This window comes from Microtus pennsylvanicus, chromosome 12 (assembly GCF_037038515.1).
Source record: "Microtus pennsylvanicus isolate mMicPen1 chromosome 12, mMicPen1.hap1, whole genome shotgun sequence".
Taxonomy (NCBI): Eukaryota; Metazoa; Chordata; class Mammalia; order Rodentia; family Cricetidae; genus Microtus; species Microtus pennsylvanicus.
The window spans coordinates 78,267,226-78,294,495 of record NC_134590.1 but is presented as its reverse complement, the minus strand read 5'-3'; the positions used below and the strand labels follow the sequence as shown (position 1 = coordinate 78,294,495).

At 44.2% G+C, this 27,270-nt stretch overlaps 1 protein-coding gene across 6 annotated transcripts in view; it reads left to right on the top strand.

The window, feature by feature from the left end:
• The window catches only part of Meis1 (Meis homeobox 1), a 141,355-nt gene that overhangs the window by 57,430 nt on the left and 56,655 nt on the right, over positions 1 to 27,270 (top strand). For all 6 annotated transcript variants that reach the window (XM_075944409.1, XM_075944408.1, XM_075944406.1 and 3 more), the window contains exon 8: positions 23,450 to 23,595. In XM_075944409.1, coding sequence (XP_075800524.1) covers positions 23,450 to 23,595 — 146 coding nt within the window. The remainder of the gene's footprint in view (positions 1 to 23,449; positions 23,596 to 27,270) is intronic.

Here is a 27,270-nt window from a genome sequence, read left to right as displayed (position 1 = left end):
ATATAAAATATATGGCATACTTTATTAAATAAATTTATTATAATAAATTTAATAGCATTCATTAAGACTCTGAGTTCATTACCCAGCACTAGAAAAAATGAGGACAATTTTTTAAATCTAAAATATAATCAATAATTTTCCTATTGATAAATTTCAGTTGGCAATGCCAGATTGTTTGTAGTTTTGGATTTAATCGGTGGTAGCAACTCAATAAATCTGAGCACACAGGAGTGAGAGAAAGCTCAGTCTGGTTTTGGTTAGCAATTACTGCTGCAAAATCATGTTGGTGTAACATCTGCCTTACTAACTAAAAGGATGGGAGAGAAGATAAAAGACACACAGACGTTCCATTTTCCTAACGTGACTACGCCCCTGTGACTTACCCGCCAACTTTGTGTGTTTTCAAAGTTAATTCTTCCTGATCTTTTAACTGCTTGATGAGAAAATCACACTGCTGTTTGACCTACTGCTGCAGACAGACAGACAGACTGCTGCAGACTGACTACAAGGGATGTATTATTGGAACCACTTTCGTTGTTTCTAAAACCATGATGGTGTAATCCTTCCAAAGAGCTGGGTAGTAGTTACGGTCCTGTGTAGAGAGTCGGCCATACTATGGGCAGATTCCTTTCACTTAATCCTTAGAAAATGCATACCTAAAGCTTACAACAAAGGGTTTTGTGTGTGTGTGTGTGTGTGTATGTGTGTGTGTGTGTGTGTGTGTGTGTATGTTTTGAGACAGCATTTAACAACCTGTGTAACAGTTCTAGCTGTCTTGGAACTAGCTCTTGTAGACCAGGCTGACCTCAAACTCACAGAGATCCGCCTACCTCTGCATCCCAAGTGCTGGGATTAAAGGTGTGTTCCCCCACCGCCCGGTACAACAGAGGGTTTTTAGCAAATTGGCTCTGGTGCTCCCAGAGCAAAGCAAGCTCTAGTTGTCTAAGAAGGCAACAGTGTCTTGCTTTTTGAAGCCTATGAATATCCCTCTTAGTACAGTGACCTGTATAAAGACTTGGACTGTTTTAAAGTGGGATCACTAGGGAGTTTAGTAGACACACGAAGAAAGGATTTTCACACTGATTCCTCCTCTTGGCATGTCTTAGGGGTTCTTTTGCACTAAGATGTAGCTGCAATTGTTAATCTAAACTCTCAGCAAATTTCTTAAATATTGGGAGCTGGCAGGGTGTGGAACACACAGTGGCATTGTAGAGAATTTCACTGCGGTCCCAGTCAAGTGTAGAATTCTGCTAGGGCATTGTGCTAATTTTAGCCTACAAAGAGGATGAAGATAAGGTGCCATATGCTGTCCTGGTGATAATATTCAAGTGCAAAATATTCCATAGAGAGTCTTATTGTCTCAGTTAGGGAAGCTTGGGTAAGAGTTAAGCAAATTTCTGCTCGGTAGGTTTATAAGAAATAATGAAGTAAAACAATTCTCAAATGTAGGTAGATGAAATCTGCAAAATTTATTTTGGTTTATTGACTTTCATGGGAGTTGACAGAATTAGTTTTGGTTTATATTTGATCCAATTTTATCTATTTTTCACATGTAAATCTTACAAATCAATCTGAATAAATATTGATCTCTTTTAGAGAGGCAAAAATGTCGTTTGGACTGCACAAAACGGCTTAAAAGACCGCATCTCTTGAAGTCCAATAAAGGAATAAAGTGATCTGTTCAACCGGTTTAAAATAACACTTTAAAAAGCCCCTTTAAAAATGAAAAAGTCACAATCTATTACCTTTCCGTGTTTGGTAGATTCCAGGCCCACCGTCTCACTGAAGAGTGTGTGACCTATTTATCTGTGGCGGAGACCGCCTCTCAGGCACGGGATTGCTAGCTCCTGAAAACTGAGAAAAATCCGATGTGTATAGCACATTTGCAGCTGGGAAGAGGCGGTGTAGACGGATTTCGAGGGTGGCTTGGCAGGCAGCTTTGTGTTAACAACTGGGGAAAAGCTTGACCTCCAGGTGACCTAGGTCAAACCAACCCCCAACTCAAGAGCTCTCCTTTAACACTGGAGGACCAGAAGAGGGCATGGCGGTTAAATGATGGGAAAGACATGCATGCCGACTTTTTAAAAGTTTTAGTCCACATGTCATGGGGAGACCTGGTGGCTGAGGAACCCCGCCCCCCTGCTTCTCTGTCTGTGTCTGTTTTCATCAAGGACAGTGGCCATACACAGGTGCCCCACCCCCCACCCCCAGCAATATGATCTGGGTTAGGTTTTGGAGTTGAATGAATGGGCTGAAGGCCACTGATGGAAACATTTGATAGTGTGGAAATTAAAGCCCTGGCAAGGGGACACTGGGAAGGCTTCCATTGTTTGTCCCCACACTTTGTTTTTATAGAGGTTCTCACAGGAACAAATAAATTGGAGTAAATAAAAGCAAAACAGCACTGTTAGTCATATCGGGGCCTCACACACGCTCGCAAGTCAACTTGGGCAGGAAACCAGCAGAGGTCTGGTCCCTACCACTTACGTGGCATCTTTATCTCTCGGGTCATTGTTCACCGCTGAGTGCTTAGACCTCAACTTCCCAAGTAAAAGCTTCCTGTTGCTTTTAAATATAGCTTTGTAACCAGCAAGAGAAAACTGCATCAAGGAAGCCAAGCTATGGGGGGTGGGGTGAGAGAGAAGCAGAAAACAGGTTCTAGCCCACTTGAACATTGCTCCGAAGTGAGCGATGGCCTCACTAAGCAGCCATCGATGGGCACACAGTTGCGGGAACCATCTCGTGCCTTCTCTCGAGGTCAAAGGTGAAGCAGGACAGGGCATGCCCAGTGCGCCTCGCCTCACATCTTCCTGATGCCGGGTTCATTCCATTTGGTTTGGGGCCTTGTTTGCGGCTGGACTTCTCTGTCCTTTTCAATGCCTAGTCGGAAGAGAACCAGTCTTTCATTCCTATGGCTCGCTGTGAGACCCTCTCGTCCCTCCGCTTGGAAATCCTACGGTGGAAGGTCCATCTTAGGCCACCTTCATCGGTGGGGCTTGCGCTGAGGCTTCCTGAAGTTTGGGAGGAAAGTCGGGCGGTTTTCTCAGGCTTGGATATAAACAACATTGTTTATGCTGTTTCCACTCTCCTGGCCCTCTCTCCATTTGTGCAGGCCTCAAAACAAGTGGATCTGTTTTGAATTTTAAAAATTAAGTGTGTGTTTTCCAAACCAATCTATCAACTTAGGCCAAGAAATGCCATCAGAATGAATGGCTGCGAGTTACCAAATTCTGGCTTTCAAAACTTACTTGACAGCCATTTAAACGGCTGGCTCAACAGTCATAGAATGTTTGGGGCTTAACATATCTCCTTGAATCCCATGGTGGAAGCAGTTCATTTGGATCCCCTTCTCCTGTACATTATCTGATACAGCAGAAGCCACACATAAAAGATTATGAGCAACACCCGAGTCACCCTTTGCGGAGCCATTTCCACACGCTAGGATGTGGACAGCATTGGGAAAGTAGAATTTATTGTGTCTGTTAACAAATCTGTCATAAATTTCTAGTTGTACAGTAAATTAAATTTGAAAGGAAAAAAGATAAATAATTAGAATGCAAAAGAAGTGAGAATTCTTGTGTGTGTGTGTGTGTGTATGTGTGTGTGTGTGTATGTGTGTGTGTGTGTGTGTATGTGTGTGTGTGTGTGTATGTGTGTGTGTGTGTGTGTGTGTGTGAATGTGTGAGTGTGAAGGAGGAAGGGTAAGAGGAGAGTGGCTTCAGGGGCACTCTAGGGTGCCCGGGTGGGTAAGTCTTCCTTTGAGCAGGCCTTGCTGCTCTGCTTGAATGTCAAGGATGTTGCTTGGAGGTGCTAGTGAAGGGTGACTGGAAGTTTGCCTCACTCCTTGAATTAGAATTGCGTCTTAGTTATATTCCTGAATACACTGGGAGTCTGCTCCTGCGACTTCACCCATGTCCTTATATATAGAAGTCCCCCTGCCCTGACCCCTCATCTCCCACCCCCACTCCCTACCCCTCACCTGTCTTCATAAAGAGTGGTTAGAGGAAGCCAGTACTCCACCAGGTGGGCTTTAAACTTCAGGGTCATTCGAGGACCATGCTGGCAAAGGCTCATGCAGCCAATGCTTACATTCCCATATGACCCACCACGTCATCCAGACTCCAACTTCCATAACCCCTGTGTTCCTGCGAGATCACTTGCCATCTTTTAAACACTCCAAAGTAGCAGCGATTGGTGGAAAGCCTGGTTCTGATTTTCCATCGTCTAATCTTGAAAGCCTAAACTGGAGCAGCATCCGGGACTCAAGCCTCTGCCCTCCTACTGCTGGACTCTCCCAGCGATGGAATTAACATCTGAACAGGAACAGGCAGTGCAAGTCTGTCCCACCTTCCAGCTTATTGTGGGTCTGCTATCTTGTGAGTGTGCTGTTAACTTCTCGTTTGCCAGCTGTGGGTTAGGCCCCAAGTCACCTTGACTGGGCAATTTCCATCTTGCTAGTCTTCTTTTTTTTTTTTCTTTTTTTTTGGATTTTCGAGACAGGGTGTCTCCGTAGCTTTTTTGGTTCCTGTCCTGGAACAAGCTCTTATAGACCAGGCTGGCCTTGAACTCACAGAGATCCGCTTGCCTCTGCCTCCCAAGTGCTGGGATTAAAGGCATGCGCCACCACCGCCCTGCCTTGCTAGACTTCTTATGGTGGTTTCCTTAGAAACAATTCCTCTTTCAACTCGATCTTCAAAAAATGATGTTGATTTTTCTCCCACCACCATCTCAGTATCAGTAATAAAATAAGGCAAGAGGTTATTGCTACTTCCCATGGATCCTCTGTGCAGTCATTTAAAAGACTACCCTCTGGTCATGTCAATTTCTGCCCATTGCAAATAAACAGGGATGAAATATTTCTGATTGACTCTACCTTGCTGCACACGACGAGCCTCCTAACTGTAAGCCACATAGCCTGTTATTATCATTCTCTCTCAGACAGTTCCTAATACATGGATCAGCTGAAAATACCAATGTTCTTTATTAAGTGTAAAATGATCATTTTGATTTAGTAGTTAGCCCATACAGTACTAAGTCAGACCCACTTAAGAACAAAGAGAAAGGAGAGAGAGAGATTAAATTTTATCTGTATTCGTTTGGAGACAATATGAACAGAAGTTTAGAAGTTCCTGGAAAGCAGGCTATTTTCAGTGTATGTAGGTGTGATGTGATAGATAGGCCATGTGGAAATACAGGTTTTACCAGGTGATCAGTGCTAACATTTCAGTCTTTCGTTTGTAGTGAAGAGACATGGCAGCCGAGCTGACCCACCCATCCATTATTCCCCATGTGGAAATGAGGATTTAGCAAACTCCTAGGAAGAGACGACCTGGTTCTTCCTAACTTTACCTACAATGACTTCCGTGTGTTCCGTGTATGTGTGTGTGCGACAAATGGAACAAACTGGGGAACTCTTAATGCTTTTCTGTAGAGAGAAATCAAAAGGCTATGACCCTTTCCTGTGGCTCCCATGTTCTGTAAACCGCCGTAAAAAAAAATCATAGGAAGCTATAAGTAGATTTGATCTCAGTTTACCGTTCTTTCAACCAGCACTGGCTGCTTCCTGGCATCAGGCCTTGAGGAATACGGTGAGCAGAGCTGCAGATGGACGGACTCTGGGTGGAGTGGGATCCCAGCACATGGGGAAATGCAGCTATCCTTGTCTTGAGGAATACTAGAAGTTTGCACAGAGAAAGGGACATCCTAATAGCATGTCACAGATTGCTTAGCATTCACATCTTTACGGCCACCACTTCTCACACCGCTGTTCTGAATTAGCTAGGCCCTTACCACCCACAGTTTTCTGAGGACCAAGGAAGAGAGTCTCATCCAGAAAGTAGTGACTGGCACTTGACCTCAGTCCCAGTTGTGACCTGGAGTTTAGACAAGAATTCTTGTATCTGGGGAGGTGGGGGTATTGCAAAGATGAGTAACAGGGGTGGGTTGTTATAAAGTCACTGTTTGACCATCTGGGAACTTGCCCTTGATTCATTCATTGCCAACTTCTAGAAGGCCTTGCCTGGAGCCACCACCTCACATCCCCGCAGCCTGCTACTCCAGAACACCCACAGCCTTTTCCTAAAAATTATATATTATTATTTTTAATAAGAATGACAAGCAAGTGAAGAAGGGAGGTTATGAGCATGATGCCTTAAAACAGCTCCATAATTTTATTTAAAAGTCTCATTTTAGGCTGGCAAGAGGGGTCAGTGGGTAAAGGCCCTTGCTGCACAGGTTTGGCGACCTGAATTGGATCCCCAGGACTCACACAAACGTGTACAGAAAGAGCTGACTCCCCAAAGTTGTCCTCTGACCTCCTCCTGCAAGCTGCGGCCTGCGTAACTTCCCACCCCCGTCATCATATACACCCACAATAATTTAAATTTTAAAATGGGAACAGTCTTATTTCATAACTAGAAAGTGTCTCAGCTTCCCTGACTTTATTCTCCTACAGCATGAGTCTTAAAAATTGGATATTTTTAACCAGAACTTACTTGGGCCTCTCACCTTTCAAAGAGAGGCACCAGCTCTGGGCCAGCCAAGACCCATTATCTATCCACCTTTCCTGCGATTGGCTCAGATCGGGCAGCTCTTCCTGCATTGCCCGGATCACACAGGAGGAGTCAGGCAAGCAGATGGTGACGGAGATGCTGAACTTAACCTAGTGTTTCTACTCCCATGCTTCTGAAAGAAAGAGTCCTTTGGAAAAGGGTGAGACACCGGGAGGGTGGCTGCCTTTCCCACACCCATTTTTGGTCTCCAGTATGGAAACAATTCTCTCACAGACTACCTGGGTTTGAACAGATTTGGCACAGTTAACACATTTGGGATTCCAGGTGAGAAGGAGGTAGGAGATGGTGAGGATTCGCAGGGCCTTCCTAGAAGCCCAGCACCACAGAGCTACTGGGCCCAGAGAGAAGGATGGGACAAGGGCAGAAACACCCCCATAGGAAAAGGAATGCAACTTTGGAGTGCTTAACCTGGATATAGAAGTTGGCCTCTGTACAGACAGCTGGGTGGTCCAAGACAGAGTGTCCAAAGGGTTTAGCAAGTTCGGGCCTGGCATTTTGGCATACCCCGTCTGTTAGGTGGGGCCAGCAGCAAGGAATTCTAGGCTACAGGCCAACTCAGAAGTCAGACAGGCCTGGGATTGGCATTCTGACGTCTGGTTTGTGAGGACATGGCCATTGCTCGCTCTGTCCTGGTTAAGAAGGGGCTGAGGGAGGGGGAATGGAACAGACTTTTTCCCAGTTGAGGTAGTGTGAGGGTCACAGTTAGGCCCCCAGCAAAGCTGAAGTTTCTGTACCTTGTTTCAGGGAGATTTCAGGTTACTGTCCTTTGACATCATGGCTAAAAGCCCTCTGACAACTCCACATCTTTAAACTGTGCGGAACATAGTTTCCATGGGGACCACCACCGCCTCTGGTATGAGGCACACATGAGTTTCTGCTCTAGGCTAGTGTTTCAAGAGGTAGCTAGCTTGTTTGTGTTTCTGTTGGGGGAGGGGAGACGGTTCTTCTTGTGACTCAAAAATACTGAGAATATCTAAAACAAACAAACTAACAACAACAACAACAACACAAACCCCAAATTCTCTTTGAACTTCCAATCTGGCCCCATTTCCCTCTTCTCTGGCTGAACAGCCTGCTGTATCTGCCCAGTGGGAACCTCCAATGTCACAGGGTCAGAGGGCAGCTGGCTGCTGTCTTTCTGATCAGCAGGTGTTCAGATTTCTGATGTGGAGAGATCCATGAAGATGCCAGAATGAGGCTGGAAAGTCCATAGACACAGTTTTTGTGCCAGTGACTTGGTTCAGGCCTCTAGAATAGGAAAGGTGTCAACTCGAGTCCTGAGCTTCTCTTCTCTGCTTCCACTTTACCTGTGAAGTTTGGCTTTTGTTTTGTTTTGTGTTAAATAGGATTTTTTTTGTCCTTGCTGCCTGGAGGATAAGTTTAGGCAAATTCTCGCACTGTTTTGCAAGGCAGCCCCAGGAAAAACTGAAGCTGGTGGCTTCCCATTCTTTCTGGAACCAGGAGAGGCATTTAGCTTTTGTCTTCTTTGTCCCTTTCAGGGTTTTCCTTGTTGAGCCTTTGCTCCATCGACTCAGGTACTCTTACAGGCCACCCTGTGTCTTCCTTCCTTGCCTAGAAAATCAGATAAGATTCAGGGGAAGTTTGCTAAGCGGTGACAGCCTGTAGCCATGAATGGGGTGGGGGTGGGGAGTGGGGAAGGGCTGCTGACTTCCCTGGAGAACTGTTAGAGGTCAGGGAAAGGCCAGGTTGGACCTTATCTCACCACAGGAGGTTAAAAGGGCGGGGTGGTTCTGGTTCTGGTGTGATTAGAGGGTTAGGCTGGTGTCAGACCTGAGTTCAAATCTACAAAGATCTGTGTTTTCTTATCTGCAGCAGCCTGTTCCCAGGAGACAGCTCAGAAAAGCACACCTTAAGGTGTCTGGTCTCTCAGCAGCCAGAGCTACTTCTGGCAGCTGCTAAGACACGTTGAAAAAGCCATAATAAATCGAATTTGATTTTGTGTTTGTCTTTGGTATTGGCTTGGGGGAGATGTTTTCCTATGTTGCTCATGCTGGCTTCAAACTCAAGGGCTTCTCTTGCCTTCAGGATCTATATACCACATGCCCAACTTGAGGATTTTTTTTTAAGGTAGGCAAAAAAAAAATGAGTGTTTTCTTTGCTTCTTACCATGAACAAGTGGATTTCAACTTTAAAGTTTTCACAAGTTTGATTTTATCTAAGATCCTTGCCACATCTAGTCAGTGTTCTGTGACCATTTGCTTTAAGCTTGTCTGGCCTTCTGACTACACTTTCTCTACAGGATACACTTTCTGCTGGTGACTTTTTTACATGACCCCAGGTGTATAAAGTAGATCTACTAACTAAAATTTACTGGTAATAAATGACATAAGAAATTTGTTCTAAAGCGGTTCTTTGGTATAACATATAATTTTACCATTTTGTTAAAGATGAAGGCGAATTTGCATAGTCGTAAGATGGATGGTCTGGGAGTGGGGCTCAGTGGAAGGATGATTACCCAGAGTGCTCTGATTCTAGGTTCAACCTTCACTTCCACCCTTGCACATGCTTGACCTGGAAGTACTCAGTAACTTTTACATAAAGAATTCCGTTGTGGCTGAGTATCTGATACTTCAGGGAGCAGGATCTTCAGCAACTTTCAGAGATGACTGATAGTTCATGTTTTATGATCACCAATGCCGAGAAGGCTGTTTTACATAAATATATAGCATAAAATGGCAGGCGTATGTTTAGGGCCGTTTCAAAAATACCCCTATTGTTGGAAATAATGTTGTAAACGTACAGCACAGTTTAGACACCTTTAGTTTTATATTTATGTTTTATTTTGGGGTGTGTGTGTAGGTCAAATGACAACTTTCTGGAGTTGGTCCTCTCCTTCCACTACCTGGCTTCTGGAGATGGTACTCAGGTCAGGAGACTTGGCATTAAGTGCCGTTACCAACTGAGCCATCTGGCAGGCCTTTATTTATTTATTTATTTGTTTGTTTTATTTATTTTTTTTTTTTTTGATTTTTCGAGACAGGGTTTCTCTGTGGTTTTGGTTCCTGTTTTGGAACTAGGTCTTGTAGACCAGGCTGGCCTCAAACTCACAGAGATCCACCTGCCTCTGCCTCCCGAGTGCTGGGATTAAAGGCGTGCGCCACCACCGCCCTGCTTTTATTTATTTATTTTTTAAATGAAAATCAAGTTATCAACCCCAGCAACAATTTTTAAAATGAAATATAATGCAATCCAGAGATCTACTAATCTGATGCATGCGGAGGGGTGATGGTACGGAAAACAGTGGCATCTTGTTTCCATAACTGAACTGAGGTTTCTATAGGAGCAGAACCCTTCGTGTGCGGTTTTCACCAGTGATCTCGAGTCTGAACAGAGTACTGGAGGCCTCGCTCTTTGGGAGTTGTCATTCTACGAAGCGTGCTTGTCAGGTGTTCAGAGCAGGGTTGCAGCGAAGTTACACAGTACAGCACAGCTAAGGCTCCCAGAAACACCTGAGATTCATTTTACCTTGAGCTTGAATACATTTTTGATGATTTTGTGTTCCGAAACTTTTTACTGTTAACAATTTTTTTTTTTAACAAACCCTACATTCAGTCACATGATCTCCTAGGGTCATGACCCGCATTTGAGAAGCTATGATCCAGATGAAGATGAAAAGCTATTTCCCTAGAGCGTATCTCATTTTTCTGTGTCAAAGACAGAGCTTTGTCCATGTTAGTAAAACAACAACAACAACAACCCTCTGTCACGAACAACAGGATAATGTACGGGGTCACATGGTTTGCGAGGGAACGAAGGCTTCTGTCATGATTCTTTTCATAGGTGTTTTCCCATTCAATAGCTTCAGTTATCCATACCCAATAAAAATAAGTGGAAAGTTCCAGAAACAAGCAGCTCATAATTCTCAAGTAAACGTTATTGCAGTCTACTCTTTAGAGCTGTTTAATTTCATGATTAGTCATTGCTATTCTCCTCTGCTGCCTGCTTCGTTATCAGATGTATGTATAGGAGAAACATGACTTACAGAGGGTTCGGTAGTTCTGGGCTCCTGGCAGCTACTGGGATGCGAAAGGAGCCTGTGTGGGTTAGGGAATACTGACCTAGGAAAAACTGCTCCTCATCGCCGGCCCCAGCAGCTGTCTGCTTTTCTGATGGGCTGTTCTAGGCAGCATGGCTACTCATTTTTCTCTGAAGCACACTTACTTACAAAGCTGGCTTCAAGGTTCCTTAAGAAAAGGGGCGAAGGGCGGGGGGAGTGGGGAAAGAAAAAAAGAAAAAAAAGGAAGCACTGAATGACAAGTGTCGATATCGGGGAGAGATTTGGCTCCTAGGAATGTAAATGGGTAGGGAGAGACCACATAAGTAACTCTAAAGTTCTAGAAGGAGGATTTAGATTGGTATCCTCTGCTCCAGGAAAGTCCCCAATAGGAAAATGGAGACACTCTGGCTCGATGAGCTAGGTCAACACTTCCAGGTGACGTGGTGAACATTTTTTTGAGAATGTTTTTTTCCCATGTGCCCAGCAAAGCCTAAGATGCAAATACAACTGTTGCGTTCACTGTTTGCGTAGGGGTAGAAGACAGGCTTGGGGCTTGGAGAGGTCCAATAATTCAGGGCAGGTGCTAAGTGAGGAAGATTGGGCCCTATCTGATCCCTCATCACTTGATTTTGATGTCTGCAAAGTAGGAGTGAGGTAAGGTACAAGGGAGAAGACCCTAAGGGTCCTGTCCTCTAGAGGTGAGATCCAGCCTGCTTTTCTGTCACAAGCCAGTCAGTGAGCCTCGGTGATCACTGACCCAGGTGAGGCCCCGCAGGCGCAGGGGTGTGCTTCCTTACAAGAAGCAGCCAGATCCAGTTCTCACGTTTCTCTTGTTGGAGGTAGGCACGCCACCCAACACATTCCTGGCTGTGTTTGTCCTGAGGGAACGATCCTCTGTAATCTCATCGGGAGACTCACACCCATGTACTGGCAGGGCAGCTCTGGTCCCCTGGGTGACATAAGGACCGCACTGAATCCCAGTCCGTAGCTAGCAAGATCACAGGCACCTATGTGCACAAGAAAGAGGAAGCGGCTGCTTTATCTAGAACGCTCATTTTATCCTTACTGTGTCCTGTCCACCAACGTCAAGTTGCCAGTGTGCACAGGGTGCTTATTTTGAAAGGCAAGCACTTGTCCCTAATTATCTGAGTCACTGGGATGAGTGGCATTACAAGTCCACAAAAGAACGAGAGCCTCCTTAATCAAAAGGAAACACGCTTAGGTACAATAATAGATGCACGCCGGGAACTCTCTGCTTCTCAAAACGGTTGACCCCTTTAGGTGGTGGCTTCACAATAAGAGAGTCTTCAGGTTTTTGTCTTCTCAGTCATTTCTTCTTTTTCTTCAATTATATTTAACACACTTAGTATCTCCTAGTTTTCCTTCACATACCCACCACGTCCTATTCCAGAGCTTTGCTCCGACTCACTTTGTAAAACAATCTGTCTGGACAAGGTGGCATCTCTCTTCTCCTTGTCCATTCTGGGCATTTCCTCTTCCCCAGTTTCTTGCCCTGGAGTTAGTTGGGTGCTCTCATTTTCTGGGCTCTGTCTTCAGATGTCTGTGGCCCTACTCCACCCCCCATGCTGGCATCTTCCCTCAGACCTCCTGACCACTCAGAAGAGAATGAAGAGGTGTCAGGGAGGAAGGGGAACACACCCAGGAGGGCCTTGAGGACTGATGGTCAGGAAGCTAGGGAGTCAGAGAGTAGAGCTTCCACACACTAGGCGCCATGCTACGTGGGTTAGAGAGGGCAGACGTGAAAAACTTCTACGAAAACCACGTATGTCATCCTGGCTTCCCTGTCACTCAAGAGTGACGGGGTCTGCACGAGCAGAAATCTCCCGTTGAAAATGTTGCAGCTTCTAGAGATGTTTTTGGTGAAAATATTTTAAGACTGTAATACATTCTGTCATATGTGACTATAGCAAATATTTTAATATGATTTGAAGTCGGTAGACACATGAGTTATGGTTCCGTGGTGTGTGTTTCTTTTTATGAAGCCCCTGAAGCATGTAGAGGGCTATTTTTCACTATGCTGACGTTCCCTCATGTAACTGCTTCTTGAGTTCTTATTTATTTTTTTAGTCTCTTTATCATGCTATAGTTCTACAAAGCTTTCAGCCTGCAAACTGTGGGGCAGGAGCCCAGAGGAGAAAGCTTTTAAGAACCCTCCCTACAGGGAGCATAGCTCCTCTGGTCCTGAACTTTGCCACAATGTATGGTTCTAACCTAGTGCTACTCAGACTTAGTGATGTAGAAAATCATTACTGTTGAGTTCCTGCTCGATCCTACAGTGTTGGTCTACTTGTTCCGGTGCTGAGTAAGGAATGAGTCTTGTAAAATTGCCGTCTTGTCATTCTGTAGGCAGTCAAGGCAGAAAAGCTTTGCTTCAAAGAGACTTTGGAAACTGGCTTTTAGTCTACTTTTCGAGGGTATTCTATATACCATAGATAAACAGGGTCTATCAATGAAAGGTGTGTATACACACATGCACACACAAGGAAACACACACACACATGCACACCTTACTGATAACCACTAAATAAGTGTGTGTGCACGCATACATGTGTGCCCATTGCTTGTCTGTCTAGAACATTCCACATTTGATAATAGTTTCCCTTTTAAAAATCTATTGTCATGTCTGCATAGAGCCTTCTAGACATTAACACATGCCTTACACACTTCTTGGGGAAACAGTTCCAAGAAGTAATGTGCATTGCTAAGCACTCTTTACACAAGCACCAAGGCCTTGGTTCTCAGTGTGCTCGCTCCCTGAGTGCATGACACAGAACGCATTTTGAATGACTTTTCTTTCATATATGCAAGCGTGTTCAATTGGGGGTCTTCCCATTTTGTTCTAGGGTTGGAGTCAATATATGAATTTCAGTAATACCTTGTAGCACGCTCTCATCTGCAACGGTCGAAAGTGCTATTAAAAAGTTTGACAGCTTTTGCAAGAATTTTCCATGGTGTTTAGCTGTTTAAAAAATGCTGAACAGATAAAAATATGAGTAAAGTCTATTTTTTTCTGTTCATCATTGCTGCTTGTCCTATGGCTAGGCAACTAATTTGCTGTTGTCTCCCTAAGGGAGAATAAAATCAAAAAAGCATATTAGATCGCTAAAAAAAATAACATTCTTGTCTCAAAAGAACCAATTACAATGATTCAAGTGGGTGGGGGTTAGCATTGAAAACATACTTGCTTAGTTTATGTAGCGTCTGTCCATAGTACTTTATTTCAGTGAGCATCAACACATATAAGTGTATTATATTGTGACCCAGTCTTGAGTATCTGCTAAGCAGCAACTTTAGTGGCCAGTCTTACATGCTGTGACTGCAGAGACTCTGCTGTCTTCACTCTATTCCACCAGATGCACTTTGAGGTTTTGGAACGTTTGTGTGTCTGTGTGTTTCACAAAAATTCCTAAATGTTCCCATTCGGTATCTTAGCTATGCGGTTGGTTTCCTTCCACATTTCTCACCCCATTACATTTTATATATTATTTGTGTTGACAGTGGGGACGCATGAAGTGGTAGATGCTTAATTGAATGTGTTATTTATGCCAAAGAAGTAACTCCAAATTTATTTCAGCGTGCTGGCAATCCCCAACATACAAACGCCCAGATTATGACTGACCTACATATACACACGGATGTTCTCCGACTCAGATTTTCACTGTATTGCATACACAGGATCACTCACAGTGACAGCATGTCAAAAAAAAAAACCTTGGCAGGTTCAGAAACAGAAACACTATTCCCTAAATATGGTCAGGAATTAAGGGGCGAAGGCAGTAAATTGGGAGCATGTGTATGGGGTGGGGCTATGATGAGATCTGATGGTCAGTTTTGAAACGCACTGGGCTCTGGTTTGGAAATTATATAGACTGACTTTGCGAAGCCATATTTTCCAATGCAAACGATGGGATTTAAAACCCTTCCTTACTTTAGCTGAAACTCTACCTTTTAAGGAGTTAGACTGACTTGCGCAGACACATCTTATTTTATTTATTTTTGGCCTTTGAGAGGAGAGCTCTCACAGACCAGGCCACCCTAGATGTAGTTGAGGACGTCCTTGAATCTCTGGCCCATTGCCTCCACCTTCCAAGGGCGGGGATCACTGGTCTGCGCCCCCATCCCAGCATCAGCCCTTCCTTTAAAGTCTATGATACTTGTGGGAACTTGAGAATGGCATCAGACATTCCCTTCCCATCCGACTTGAACTCCCCCAGGCTTTCTACTGACCATCTGGCTTGGCTCCACAAGGATGTGAGGCTGAGCGTTTGGGCTGACGGGAGGAGATGAAGGCCAATTCAGGGCTGGACAGGTGTAAGTAGAAGAAGAGCCCTCCTCAAGTGCTGGAGCACTTAGGAGTTCAAGGGAGGGGTGCCGGACAGTGAGAGAGACACACGGAAAAGGAGAGGCTAAAAACAATTATCATGTCCAGATCCTGCCAGTTTATAGAAACATGAAAGGAAATGGACTTCCTCTTCAGGCTGGCCCTTGTCCTCCTGTGCCCAGGACTCCCAGGCCACTGGGAGTTTACCTGACTTAATGCATTGCTTTGCCTTTGCTGAGCTGACCTCGGATCTTAGCAATGGTCCTAACTCCCATCTCTGTGGATGTATGTTCCAGATATCCCACAGGTCTAGTTATCAATTCCTGATAGCATGTCAGGTGTCTAAGTCAGGTTCTGTCTGAATGGGCTTATTGCATCCCCGTCCCGTAGTCTTCCTCTTAACGTTTAAGGCGTTCCTGCCCCATTTCCTTAGTGTTTGTGTATACGCATTCACACATGCCACAGCATGCGTGCGGAGGTCAGAGGGCAACCTGGAGGAATCTGTGCTGTTGACAGTGGGATTTCTAGGCTTGGCAGCTGGTGCATTTACTCACTGAACCATCTTCCCAACCCCACCCTGTATTCTTCAACCTTAGTTTGGACGAGGAGACTACGTGAGATTGACTAGAAAGGGACCCAGAGTGAAGAAGCTCTATTTGATGACAATTGTGTGATATTCTGGCACACAGTGGAGAGGGCTCTGAGAACTCCACGGACATACCCTGGCAGGTCAGGATTCCCAGAGCCCTAGGGACTCACAAGGCTATACCTCCCGTTCCTCCAATTGTCCAGTGTTATTGGTTCCACTGTCCCAGTGAGTTTTATGGCTGGGTTGTGCTGCCCGAGGCCTCCGGGTTTGCTCTTCCTGTCCTATGGCCTAGAATGCTGTCTTCTGCCCGCCCCCCTTGCTTGTCTCTACTGTAGTAGCTCCCCCAAGTGTAGGTCAGTTCTTACTTCACGCACTCTCGGATTTTTCTTGTTTTCTGACTAAGTCCATGAGTTTGCAACTATATATTTATCACTGTGACGATGTTGTTTAGCTTCTGCCCCCCCCCCCCCCCGCCAAACTGGAATGCATAATGGAAACCAAAACTCTTTCTGATGCTGTTCATGGTTTGTGCCCCATTTCAAGGACTATCTATGCTTCTGCTCAGCTCCCGAGATGGGGTGAGCTGGGGCTTCTTAAGAGTGGACTGCACTCTGCAGAGGTCTTGTTGGCCATCTGTGCTCAGCACAGACGTGGCACTTGGGCCAAAGTGTGAACACGGTGTCCTTTTGTTATATGCGGTGACGGTAGTAAGAGCTGCAGTGAACGATGGGTCTATACGGCTTGAGATGAGAAAGTGGGCATTACATCATAGAAGACCATGCTAGAATTTGGCTCCGGGTCAGCAGGTGTCCACAGCTAACTCCTTATCGTGGCTTTCACAAGAAGCATCTCAGACTTTTCAGGAAAGCCGCGGTTTGGCAGAACCTGCTTTGTTTTGTTGTTTCCTCTTGGTCTACTGGGCATCACTTTGCACCAAGAACAAGGAAACGTTAATCACTTGAGTCTGAGCAGAATTGTAGAAGGGGAAACCAGAAATGAACAGAATCCTAATTAATATTAAACACACAAATTAATCATTGATTTTGATCATTATCTGTAATATTTTGATTAGAAAATACCTGAAATATACTTTGTTTCTATTTAAAACATAAACTGGGCGTGTGAATACAGAATTTTAATGCCAGCTCTTGGAAGGCTGAGGCAGGAAGATCTCTGTAAGTTTGAGGCCAGCATGATCTAAATAGCAAGTTCCAGGACAGTCAGGACTACATAGGAAGACTTTATTTCAAAACAAAACGAAACATAACAATGAAAGTACTAAGACTTAGGCCTTGGGATTCGCATTTATATGTCTGGTGAAAATTCTTCCCACTGTCACCTAAGATGGAACCTTCGACATGCCATCTCTCCCAGAGACCCCCGAGGCCTCAGACAACCTATGCTGAGGCAGGGGTATGGTACGCTAGGGGAACAACGAGGCAATTTCTTGGAAAAGCTAGGAAAATCCAAAGTCACGAGAATTTTAGATTTATAACGTATTTTTAAAATCTAAGTCTGGAGTCTACGACCAGGACCAAATTGTATGCTGAGGGCAATTGAATTTCTTTGCTACAGAAAAAGTAGGAAATGAATAAAGTAGAGACTATCCGTATTTCATTAGGCAAACAAAGAGGAAACAAACAGCCTTTGCTTTATCTTTTAATGCTGCACTCAGGAAAACTGTCCCAACCACAGAATCCTTTAGTTAGGTAAGACATTGTAAGTAACAATTACAGGAAGCACTGAGCTGTTTCTGAAGGGCCATGGCAAGCATTCTCGAGCATTCTGACATGGTGGCTGGGAGGCTGTTCTTGGCCCATGATGAACTTTAGTGTCTGAAACACTCTGTAATCCTGGAGAAGGCATATCTCTTGTGCTTTCTACGTTATCAGATTTCATGAGTAAGGATTTCCCAAGACTTTTTTACTCACCTGTCATGAAAAGAAATGTAACAGGTGGAAATCAGAGTCTTGCTTTCTCTGCACAGTGGGAACATTCTGTTCACCGTTCACTAAAGCTCATTGTTCTCTTTACACTGGGATGACACCCGGTTAGAAACAGACATGAGTATGATTGGGCCCCTGCTGTAGTGAAGTCAAGAACACATGTCTAGATGTCGGTGGTCTTAGGGGAGTATGATGTATTGGGTGGTTGAGGGGGCAGTACATGTGTGACGAAAAATAGAAACACCCAGTGCTGGGGGAAAGGGACAAGGGGTCAGTAAGTCAGTCAGAGTCCAGGAAATGTTTTGTGTAGGAGATAGCAATAGGGCACGGCCTTAAAGGTCACCAAGATGCTTGGCACGGTGCTGGAGGAAGGAAGAGAAGCCTACTTTAGGGAAACAACTGGCCCAGGAAACTATAAAGACCTGAGCACTTCAGGATGCAGAGAGCTTCCCACAGGCTGAGGACCAGCTTGTGGGTGCCTGAGCACCGCGAGTCTTGGCAAAATCCTTGCTGAAAACCCACTTGGGAAAGAGGCTGTGGAAGTCCTTCCATGCCAAGCTAAAAGTGATGACTTCCATCCTAAGGGCAAAGGGTACCGTGGAAGGCGGGGGAGCGCTAGGGTGCTATGCTTAGGTGTGTGCTTCCGAAATGTGATTCCGGCAGCTCTTGTGCACTGGAAATGAAGACAAAACAACTCCGGGAGATCTGGAAGTATTCTAGCTAATTTCTGAGGAAGAAATGTTTGTAAATCTTGCCATTTATTCTCTTAACATACCATAGAGGCCCGATTCTACCTGACTTTTGGGAAATTGGACACCCCAGGACCTAGAGTCGTGGTTTGGGGGTGAGATTATACATTTTCTAACACTCCTGGGCACCAGGCACACTTGACCACTGCAAAGAAACCTAGCCTTTCCATATTGACAAGGCACTGGCACGGGTGACAAGGGAGGTTGGAGTCACCCTGCTGCGGGGATCTTATTTTTTCCTTTGCAGAGTTACTGTGAAAGATTCAAGAGGAGAAGGGAGCCCTAATGTCCTGCTCTTTCTGTTCACAGTGACAGCATATGACAAAGATCCTTTCTGCAGGAAGATTTAGCCATCTTCAGCTGGTTTTGAAATGACGGTTTAGACCATTTTTCTGGCCCAAATAGGATTTTGCCAAGGTTGAAGTGACAATTACTGGTGACATTGGTTATTGAATCTAGGTACATCTAAGGACGAGACAATGCTATTCCTAAAAACTGCAGAAGAAAAGTAAAGAAATGGGATCTGACCCTGAACTATTGGCTCTGCACACAAGATTGCAAGTGAAAATATTCTGGCATCTAGGATTGCCTGCTCACTTCCACAAAACAAGGGGTCCCAACCTTACATTTCCATTTGCCCTGGCAGTTGAAGGTTCACTTCCTTAGTTAGGAGTTTTGCCTCTATCACACATGACCTAGGGCACACAACCACTTTATTTTTACCTGCTGGCCCCCCAACAGGCAGATTCCTATCAGTTATGATGTAAATCTTAGGTTCTTTTTAGGGTTCTATTTTTTTAATCCCGCTCAGTAGTTTTTGTGGAATGGTAGCCCTGGGAGAAAAGGGGGAGATAGTTAAAAAAAAATTGGAGCAGAGCTTGGACCTGTCTGTAGAGGAATTCCCCGCTGACCTAGCCACTCTGACCTATTGAATGGTCCAAATACAATAAATACCTCTTTATCCTGCTTTGAAAGGCAGGAGATAGAAGAGTCTAAATGCCCAGGCATGCTGAAATAGGCGACTTGGGATGTTTGAGTTGAGTGTGTTTGAAATCTGAGCTTCCTGGCAGCCTGGGAATTGCCACAGGTCACCTGCCTTGCTCCACAGGGATAGGCCCAGGTCTCCCCAGAGATCATCCGCAGCAGAATTGTAGTACAAATTCCTTTCTTTGTCGGTTGGCCTCTTCCACTAGACCATGGCCTATAAAATTTTTGTAAAAACAATCCTTAAATATTATTTGAAAGGGCAAATGGCCCACGCTGAAAGCTTTGACAGTTTGACATATAGTGCGTGGTTTTGATAGCTCGGGAACCGCAAAGTGTGGCCAAGAGTCTCCCCCTGCTTGTTAGTAGCCTGGTGTTGGTGGACTAGTATCTCTTTACTGGGCAGAGTTCTTTTGCTTTCTGCAATCCGACAGGCAATGAGTCTGCTTCAGTGATCTTCAATCCTTTTAGACTAATTTGTGAGGGAGCAAAAAAAAAGCTAGCACCTTACAATGCGGCATCCAGAAGCTCAGAGCCAGGTACGGCCAATTAATCACAGCAAGGCAGAATCCTCTAGAGTCTTCTGCTAGCTGCAGAGCCTCTGCCCAGAGAGTCACATAGGTGAGGGAAGGAAAGGAATGTGAGTTCTCCCCGGAACCTGGGAAGTTGCAGGGAGTGGATGTCTGCATTAGAATATTGCATACGTGCAGCAGCAGAGTGCCCGCAGACAGCCATTGCTGCCTCTGCATAGCCAAAGGCCATTTCCAGGAGCCTCTGGCCCCTCAGTCACTGGCCTACTAGTTAATTGCCACACGGACTTCATGACACATGGGCAGATAATATGACATTTTCGGTTTCCGTCACTAGCAAACGCCACGACGTTGCTTGCACTAGTTGCTAAGAAGCTGTCAGAAACCATTAGCAGTTGGCTAAAGTCGCCCCGTGGCATTTCCTCCTAGAATCAGCAAAACGAGCATAAATCACCCACTGGAGCCCACTGCTACCCTAATGAGGCCGTAAGCTTGTTTATGGAGTCGCATCATTTTTATGATTATTTCCACCTTTTCAGTTTGCCTTCATTTGGCGGCAGGAGAAGTCAGCAGCGGGGATGAAGTCACCGCTGACATTTTACAAATGGCTTCAGAGCCGCTGCCTGCTTGCCGTGTGGTCGGCCGTGGTCCTCCAAGTTTGCGTAGTGATCTTAAAAATAAAAAAAAAAAAAGGAAATAAATCCTCCCGAGACCACATCGAGGTGACTGTATCAAATTGCGGAGTGAATTGAAATGCTAAAGGTACAATTGACCATTTAGACTCTCCTCCGAGGTCGAGACGCTGCGAGATCAATTTTCAATTTTAGAAAGTGGAAGAGGTTAAACAATTTATTAAAATCTATGAAAGTGTTTGCTTTTAGAATACTCTGTTTTATTACGCTCGTCTCAGCCCCCCATCTTCTCCATTTCCCTAACCGTGTTGGGAAGGAGCAAGGTTTATTGTTTTAGGCTTTCGGAACATGCACCAGTATTTACACTGGATTGAAAGCATTTGCTTCCAATGAAAATCTTGTCTTAGATTACAACGCAGCAGTGTAATTTCCCTCCCAGATGGGAGTAAAGTAGCTGTATTTGCCTAAAAACAGTAGGAAGAACAAACTGTGCATTAAGCCGGGGCTGTTTTTGGCTTGAGCTAACGATGTAACAGAAACCTTTTTATTCAGGAGAGGTCACTGCCAGGGACTGAAGGGGTGATCTGGCTCCTGCCTGAAAGGCTTCTCCATTCTATCTCCATAAGTCTTCACTTAAAAAAATTCTGTTCCTAATGCTTCTGCTTTCATACAGCAGAAATAAACAGGAAGGTTCTGGGGAGTGTTACACGTGGAATGCAGAAAGCCGCCCTCTCCTGATGGAGTATATAATTCAGGTGCCCTCAAGGCACACTTTCAGGAATTCTTTTGCCTGAGGTAATGGGAAGCTAAGGCTGCTTTAAGGCCTTGATTATCTATTAATGCACAAAGCTGGAAAAAAGTCATCGCCACTGGATTATGGTAGATATTTCCATAAATTATCAATGAATTCTCTCCTAGGCAGGCACTAGACATTGCTTGCTAAATTAATCTGAAGGGGTTTGAGATGGATAAAAAGGCTATTTTTGTGAAGGTGGAAACCTATCATGGAGAGGTGGGGAAAGCAGTATTGTTAGGTTAGAAGCTTTTCATTTTTAATCACCGATCCGGGTCCTGTGTTTCTTTTCTTCAGCCACCCTCTGCATATCGAAAGTGGATTAGCTATTGCAAATGTAGATGCTGGGGAGTTGTTTTCTTTTCTCATGTTTCTTTAATGAATTGTTATTTTATGTAGTGAATTGCTTCTCTGTAGAAGAGCTTCTTTAAATACTGGACTTTCAAAGAATCCATTGGGCAAACCCAAGGGGATTTCTCTTAAAACACTTGGCTACGCAAATAAAGAGAGGGCAGCATTGACTTAGGTGTGTGGGTGTCTGGGTTCACCAGGGACCCCAGCATCAGCACGTCCAGCCATGTGACCTTGAAGCACAGGATTTTCCTCATTAGTTGGGTGGACTAATGGCTTTGAAGTTGGGCATCTTCGTGATCTTTTCTAAGGAGAATCCATTCTATGAGCCTGGGCATCTTTCACAACTTTATATAGATGTTAAATGCACTAGAATGGTGAATTTTTATAAAAGTTTACATTACAAGGAGCTCTCCCACAATTCATAGTTGGCGTAGCTCTACAAAAAGCCAAAATGTTGGAATCCATCTGCTCCTCACTGGATGGAGTTTATCTCAGGACACATCACGACACCTGAAAACCTCTGGGGGTGGGTCACTTTTCAGATGCTACTAGGGTGAGGAGCGGGTTTCCTGAAAGAGCAGTTAAAGAAAAATTGAAGATATTTGCAATGAACTACCATAGGTGAAGAGAATAAGGGAAACCAAGCGAGAGATTTCTTGCTGCACTGAGGATCTAGAGTAGAGACAAGAAACGGAGGAGGTGAAACCGGGGAAGAAAATCTGATGGGCGTTCCAACAGGCAGTCACCAGGCCGCCTCTATTACCAAAGTGTCAAGTTGTTTGGGCCATAGGTTCCCAATGACTTATTTGATGGGATGAGTGTGCCCTGGCGTTTAGTGATTACAGCCTGATCTCTGTAGTTCTTCATTCTGGGCCCAAATCAATCTGTCCATTTCCAAGACTCACAAAGAGGCCTGAGGGCCTCCGGTGAGAAGATGGCATGTCACCGCATGGCTACTGACCAGAGTACTGGGTTTAGTCCATTCTTGTTTGTCCTTTAACTTTGGATGCAAAGATCAAAAACAGGTATTTCTAATTGAGATTTGGTGACTTACTTTGGTTCCTGTGATTACATGGATAACACTTTTTTCCCCTCATGTTGTCAAATATGGCGTTATTAAAGGAAGGCTGCGTTATTGTTTTATTGAGTACAGAGCTGAAGTAGTTCCTAAAATAAACAATTCAAGTGTTTACAACAAAGCCGGTAGGAAAACAGGATCTGTTAAGAATATGTTACCAGGTGACCACTCAGTGTGCAATACTTTAGGAAGAGATTTTAGAAACTGCCCAGATTATTAGGACCAGCAATTCTAGCACTCCTTTATGTTATTTCAATCGGAATTACTTTTTAATTAAAAAAATATGCCAGGGGTTTCCCCTTACTCTACTTGATGCTCTCGCTACACTAAGAAAGATTATGTCACCTTAGAAGCATTCCATGGCAAGTTGCTTATGTGATGGATTGCCTGCCTCTCCCCATCCTTCTCCAACCAATCTCAAGATAGATCACCTGTGGCCGTAGTTGCTGGATTAGCTGCATCTTCTCACCGGTGGACGTCAGTGACTTTATATGGAGTTCAAATCCCCAGGCAGAGATCCGCAGTAACAGTGCCACCACTTGGAGCTCCCCAGTAGAGGTGTTACTTATATTGCAATAATTGCCATAGCAACAAGCCACTCAAGAGATGGATCGTTCCCTCCATTCCTTTTGCGTTTAGCACTGATCTTTGGAAGACATTTTGCTTTTTTTTTTTTTAGGCATGATGATTTTTTTGAGCTGAGACCTTGTTCTTTCTCTTTGTCTTGGAATAAAATTAAAGTACCGAAGAAACTACTAATCATTTAACTGCTCTTTTGGTTTTGTTTGTATCCAAAGGCATTCTATTTGAATAAAGTATGTTAAGGTAGCATCAGTCAAAATTTGATTCACTATGTTTGCAGGTGATGGCTTGGACAACAGTGTAGCTTCCCCCAGCACAGGTGACGATGATGACCCTGATAAGGACAAAAAGCGTCACAAAAAGCGTGGCATCTTTCCCAAAGTAGCCACCAATATCATGAGGGCGTGGCTGTTCCAGCATCTAACAGTAAGTGGACTCTAAATGACGTATGTAAACTAAATATGGACAATGAACCAGTTTTGATAGAGAAAAACGAGCCCCCTGGACTTCACACATCACTGTGGTCCCAGTTTTTAACAAAGGGCTGGCACTTCTTTCCTAGACTCAGACCCTAAATCAGGAGCTTCATTTGAAGCTCACGATTATAATTTTGCTAATTACCCTAAGTTATAAGGCTTGGGAATCCATGGGTACTTGTGATTTTTAAGTGTGTATTTTAATGACTTTGTTTTTCAAAGTGACTGGGAGGTACTTAGAGCTAGTAACTAAGCTTTCGAAGAAGAGAGTAGAACCCACCCCATCGATGAGATCTGCTGTGAGTGCTTTAATGGACCTTTGTAATGAATGGTCTGAAAAATTGTTGACTATATTTTGATGGCAAGATGATCATGTAATTTGCTGTACAGCGGCCTGAATGGACCCTTCCATTACGACAGTGCTGTGAGTCAGAGCCCCCAGTGAAAGTTGTCCCTGCATTTAGAACTGTAAAGGAAAACAGCAATATACAGCCAACTCTTCCTGTGCAATCCCCCGGGACTGTTCAAGCAGAGTAGCAGTTTATATTGTCTGTGTGAGTACTGCTATTTTCACTGCGGGAATTCTGGAGATGTGAGAAACTGGAGACTCGGGGCTTTATGCCAACAGGGGATTTGTTTGGTTTGGTTATTGTTCTGAATGAATTTTATGCTCAAAATATTTATAATCACAATATTTTGGTGGATATTTTCTAAGTGTATGTGAGTTTAATGGCATTTAAGAGAGAAGCCAAAACTGAAAATTTATGGGTGAAATAATATTCTGAAGATCAGTAAAATTGTTGACCAAGACATTTTCACTTTTATGAATGAATATGTACAGGTTAAAATGGAGCTGCGTACATGAATGGAGGTTAAAACTTTGTGATTTTGGCTTCAATAGTCCCACTGTTTTAGACTTAGGTTACATTTCTCAAAGGCCTTTGCCTCTGAATGTGAAAGTCCAGGGCCCAGCGAGCCTCACTGCCTGGCCCATTTTTCAAGCCAGGTTCCTCCTGAGTTGTTCTGGTCTACCGGGACATACTCAGTGGTTTCTGAAGGCAACATTAATTCTGCTGTTCTCCATAGGGGTTGTGCCTCCAGTACACTTAAGGATATAAGTTAATCCATATTTTTCAGCGCTGGTGAATGGAATCAGAGCTGAGATCAGTAGCAACAACATAAAACAATAATTTTCTGTTCTTTCATCGGAATCTCCCATGGTTCCAAACACAATCTAGATAGTGCTGAGCATTCTGAGTAAAGTTCACGGGATGTTTAGCACTGGAGGCTACTGGTTTTAGACTCCTTGATTTTGTCAACCTATTGGATTTCCTTGAAATCTGACCCAGGTTTCATTACTAACCTAAAAATTCATTGCATGTAGGTAAATGTTTTGGGATCTGCCTTGTGTAGCTTACCAACCGATGATTATCAACCACTGTTGAGTTAGAGAAGGGAGGATTATGGAGTCCAGAAGCTCCATTTAGAGAAAAGGTGACAATCGGTCAAGGTGCTCATGCAGGGATGCTGGGAGTTCATCCCGAGGGCCATCCTGCTGACCTGCTCTAGAGTGCAATCAGGATGGCCCCAAACTTACAGTCAAACCGCTGCTATTTCCTCTCTTAAAAGGGAAAAGATTACATGTCCTCAGCTCTCGTCTCAGCCTGAGCAGGAGCTAAGGGGAGACTTGACACAGAGATGCCCCTGAATAAAATATAACCAAATATTGGTTCAGACAGAATCAGGAGAGACAGGGACGAGTTATGTGGCTCACCTCCTAGTTCTCCCGGGTTGTCCCCTTGTGAAGAACTTTGTAGAGAGCTATACTGTCTAAAAGAAATAAAAGTCAAACAGACACCAAATCCTTCCCAATGGCAGGATTTTACCTAAACCGCAATGCTTATGTGAGCCGTGAGTTAACGGGACAGTTGGGATGGCCATTACCCACGAACTGTGTGGTTTCTGGAGGCCTGGCTAGTTGCCCTCAGGCACCAGCCTGGGTCACTGCCCTGGAAGGGAAGTCCTCAATCCAGGCTTCTTGGGCTTTCTATGAATGTCTGTGGAAATAGCACTGCAGTTTCTCCTGGGGACTTCTACACCCTGGCCCTCTCCAGTGCCCTCTGCTCATATGGAAATACCGATAATCATAACAATTTCCCCAAAGCCAGTTGCTCTGTTGACATTGTCTGGAAGCAAAGCTAAGGATTTCCTGCCCTTTCCTTCTCCAGTGAGCGACCTCCCACAGCCCCTATAATGGAAAGAACAAATGGGTTTCCATTTTGAAGAGATGCTCCCCTCCCCTTTGTTTTGTTACTCTTACCGAAGAAACATCTAGGAAACTTAAGCCGAATCAGTCAAGAGCTGATTCTAGTAAATTCTATGGGGGAAAAAAGTCCTTGCTATATGTTAATACTGAGCCTATGGTAACTTTCCTTTCAGAGAAGTAGGTCTTGGGGGACATTTTCTTAGGAAGAATGTCACAAATTATAAACCATCGTATTGTTTCTATGTGATTAATGTAGTCTTTCTGAAAACTCCATTTGGAAATCTTGCTCTACCTAAAAGAACGATTGAAACTCTAATTTAAAAAAATGGCAATGACCATTTACTAGCAAATTATAAGGGAAATTTTTTTAAATACCGAAAGTCATGTTCTAAAACCTGGAACACCTTGTAGAATATAAGTTGCTAGGCTTTCTCCCCCACTCTTTGGCAATAAATGGATTGATCCTTCTATTGAGCTTATTCCGTTGAAAAGTCGAAAAGGCTTTCAAGCATTTGTGTGTCAAAGGCATCGAAAAGGCTTTGCACCCCGCTGCCGAGGAAGGAAACCACTTTGGTATTTAGTTAGCCACAGGTAGATTTAATCAGCAGCTCATGTTACGGCTGATGCTTGGACTCATAGACTTTGGTTGTCCAAACTGCACATTCTTGTGTAGAGTAGAAAGAAGAGAAGAGGAGACAAGTCTAAAGTGTGGGTGATCATGGAGTGAGCAGGTAACCCCCACCCCGAGCTGAGACTTCCTGAATGTTGGTCAGTGTCGCTAAGGAGGGAAAGTCTCTCAAGAGAAACGATTCCCTGCGTGAGAAAAGGATGAGTGACATGTGTAGATAGTAAGAGAGAAGAGGAAAGGAAATAGAAGCACTTATCCATGGAGATGCTTGTGTTTGCCTGAAGACAAACATTGAACACAATTGAAAACTACTTAATATAATCATGGGTCAGAATCAGTTTGGGACTTAAGTCACCTCAAGGTATTTCCCCCTCTCCTGGGCGTTATCCCCACAGTGAACAGTCTACTGTGTCTTAAGACTTCCACTGGATGTGTTTTGCATTGCACAACTTTTTCCCACTACATTGCGTTATAGAGATATTATGTTCCTGGAATAAAGAAAAGTCCTAAATACAATGTTTTTGATTAAGACCAACAGTCTTTTTTTCTTCTTTTGTTTCCCTATCTGATCATATTGCACTATAAAAATGTAATCTAGATAGAAAAGTGGTTATTGAGGGTCTTATTTAGAATGTGAAATGATTGTATTTTCCTGCTTGGAGCCTCTGTGTGTCCCAGGTGTTTTGAACTTTGGGGGGACTGGAGATCTTTGAGATACAGACTCAGGTGGA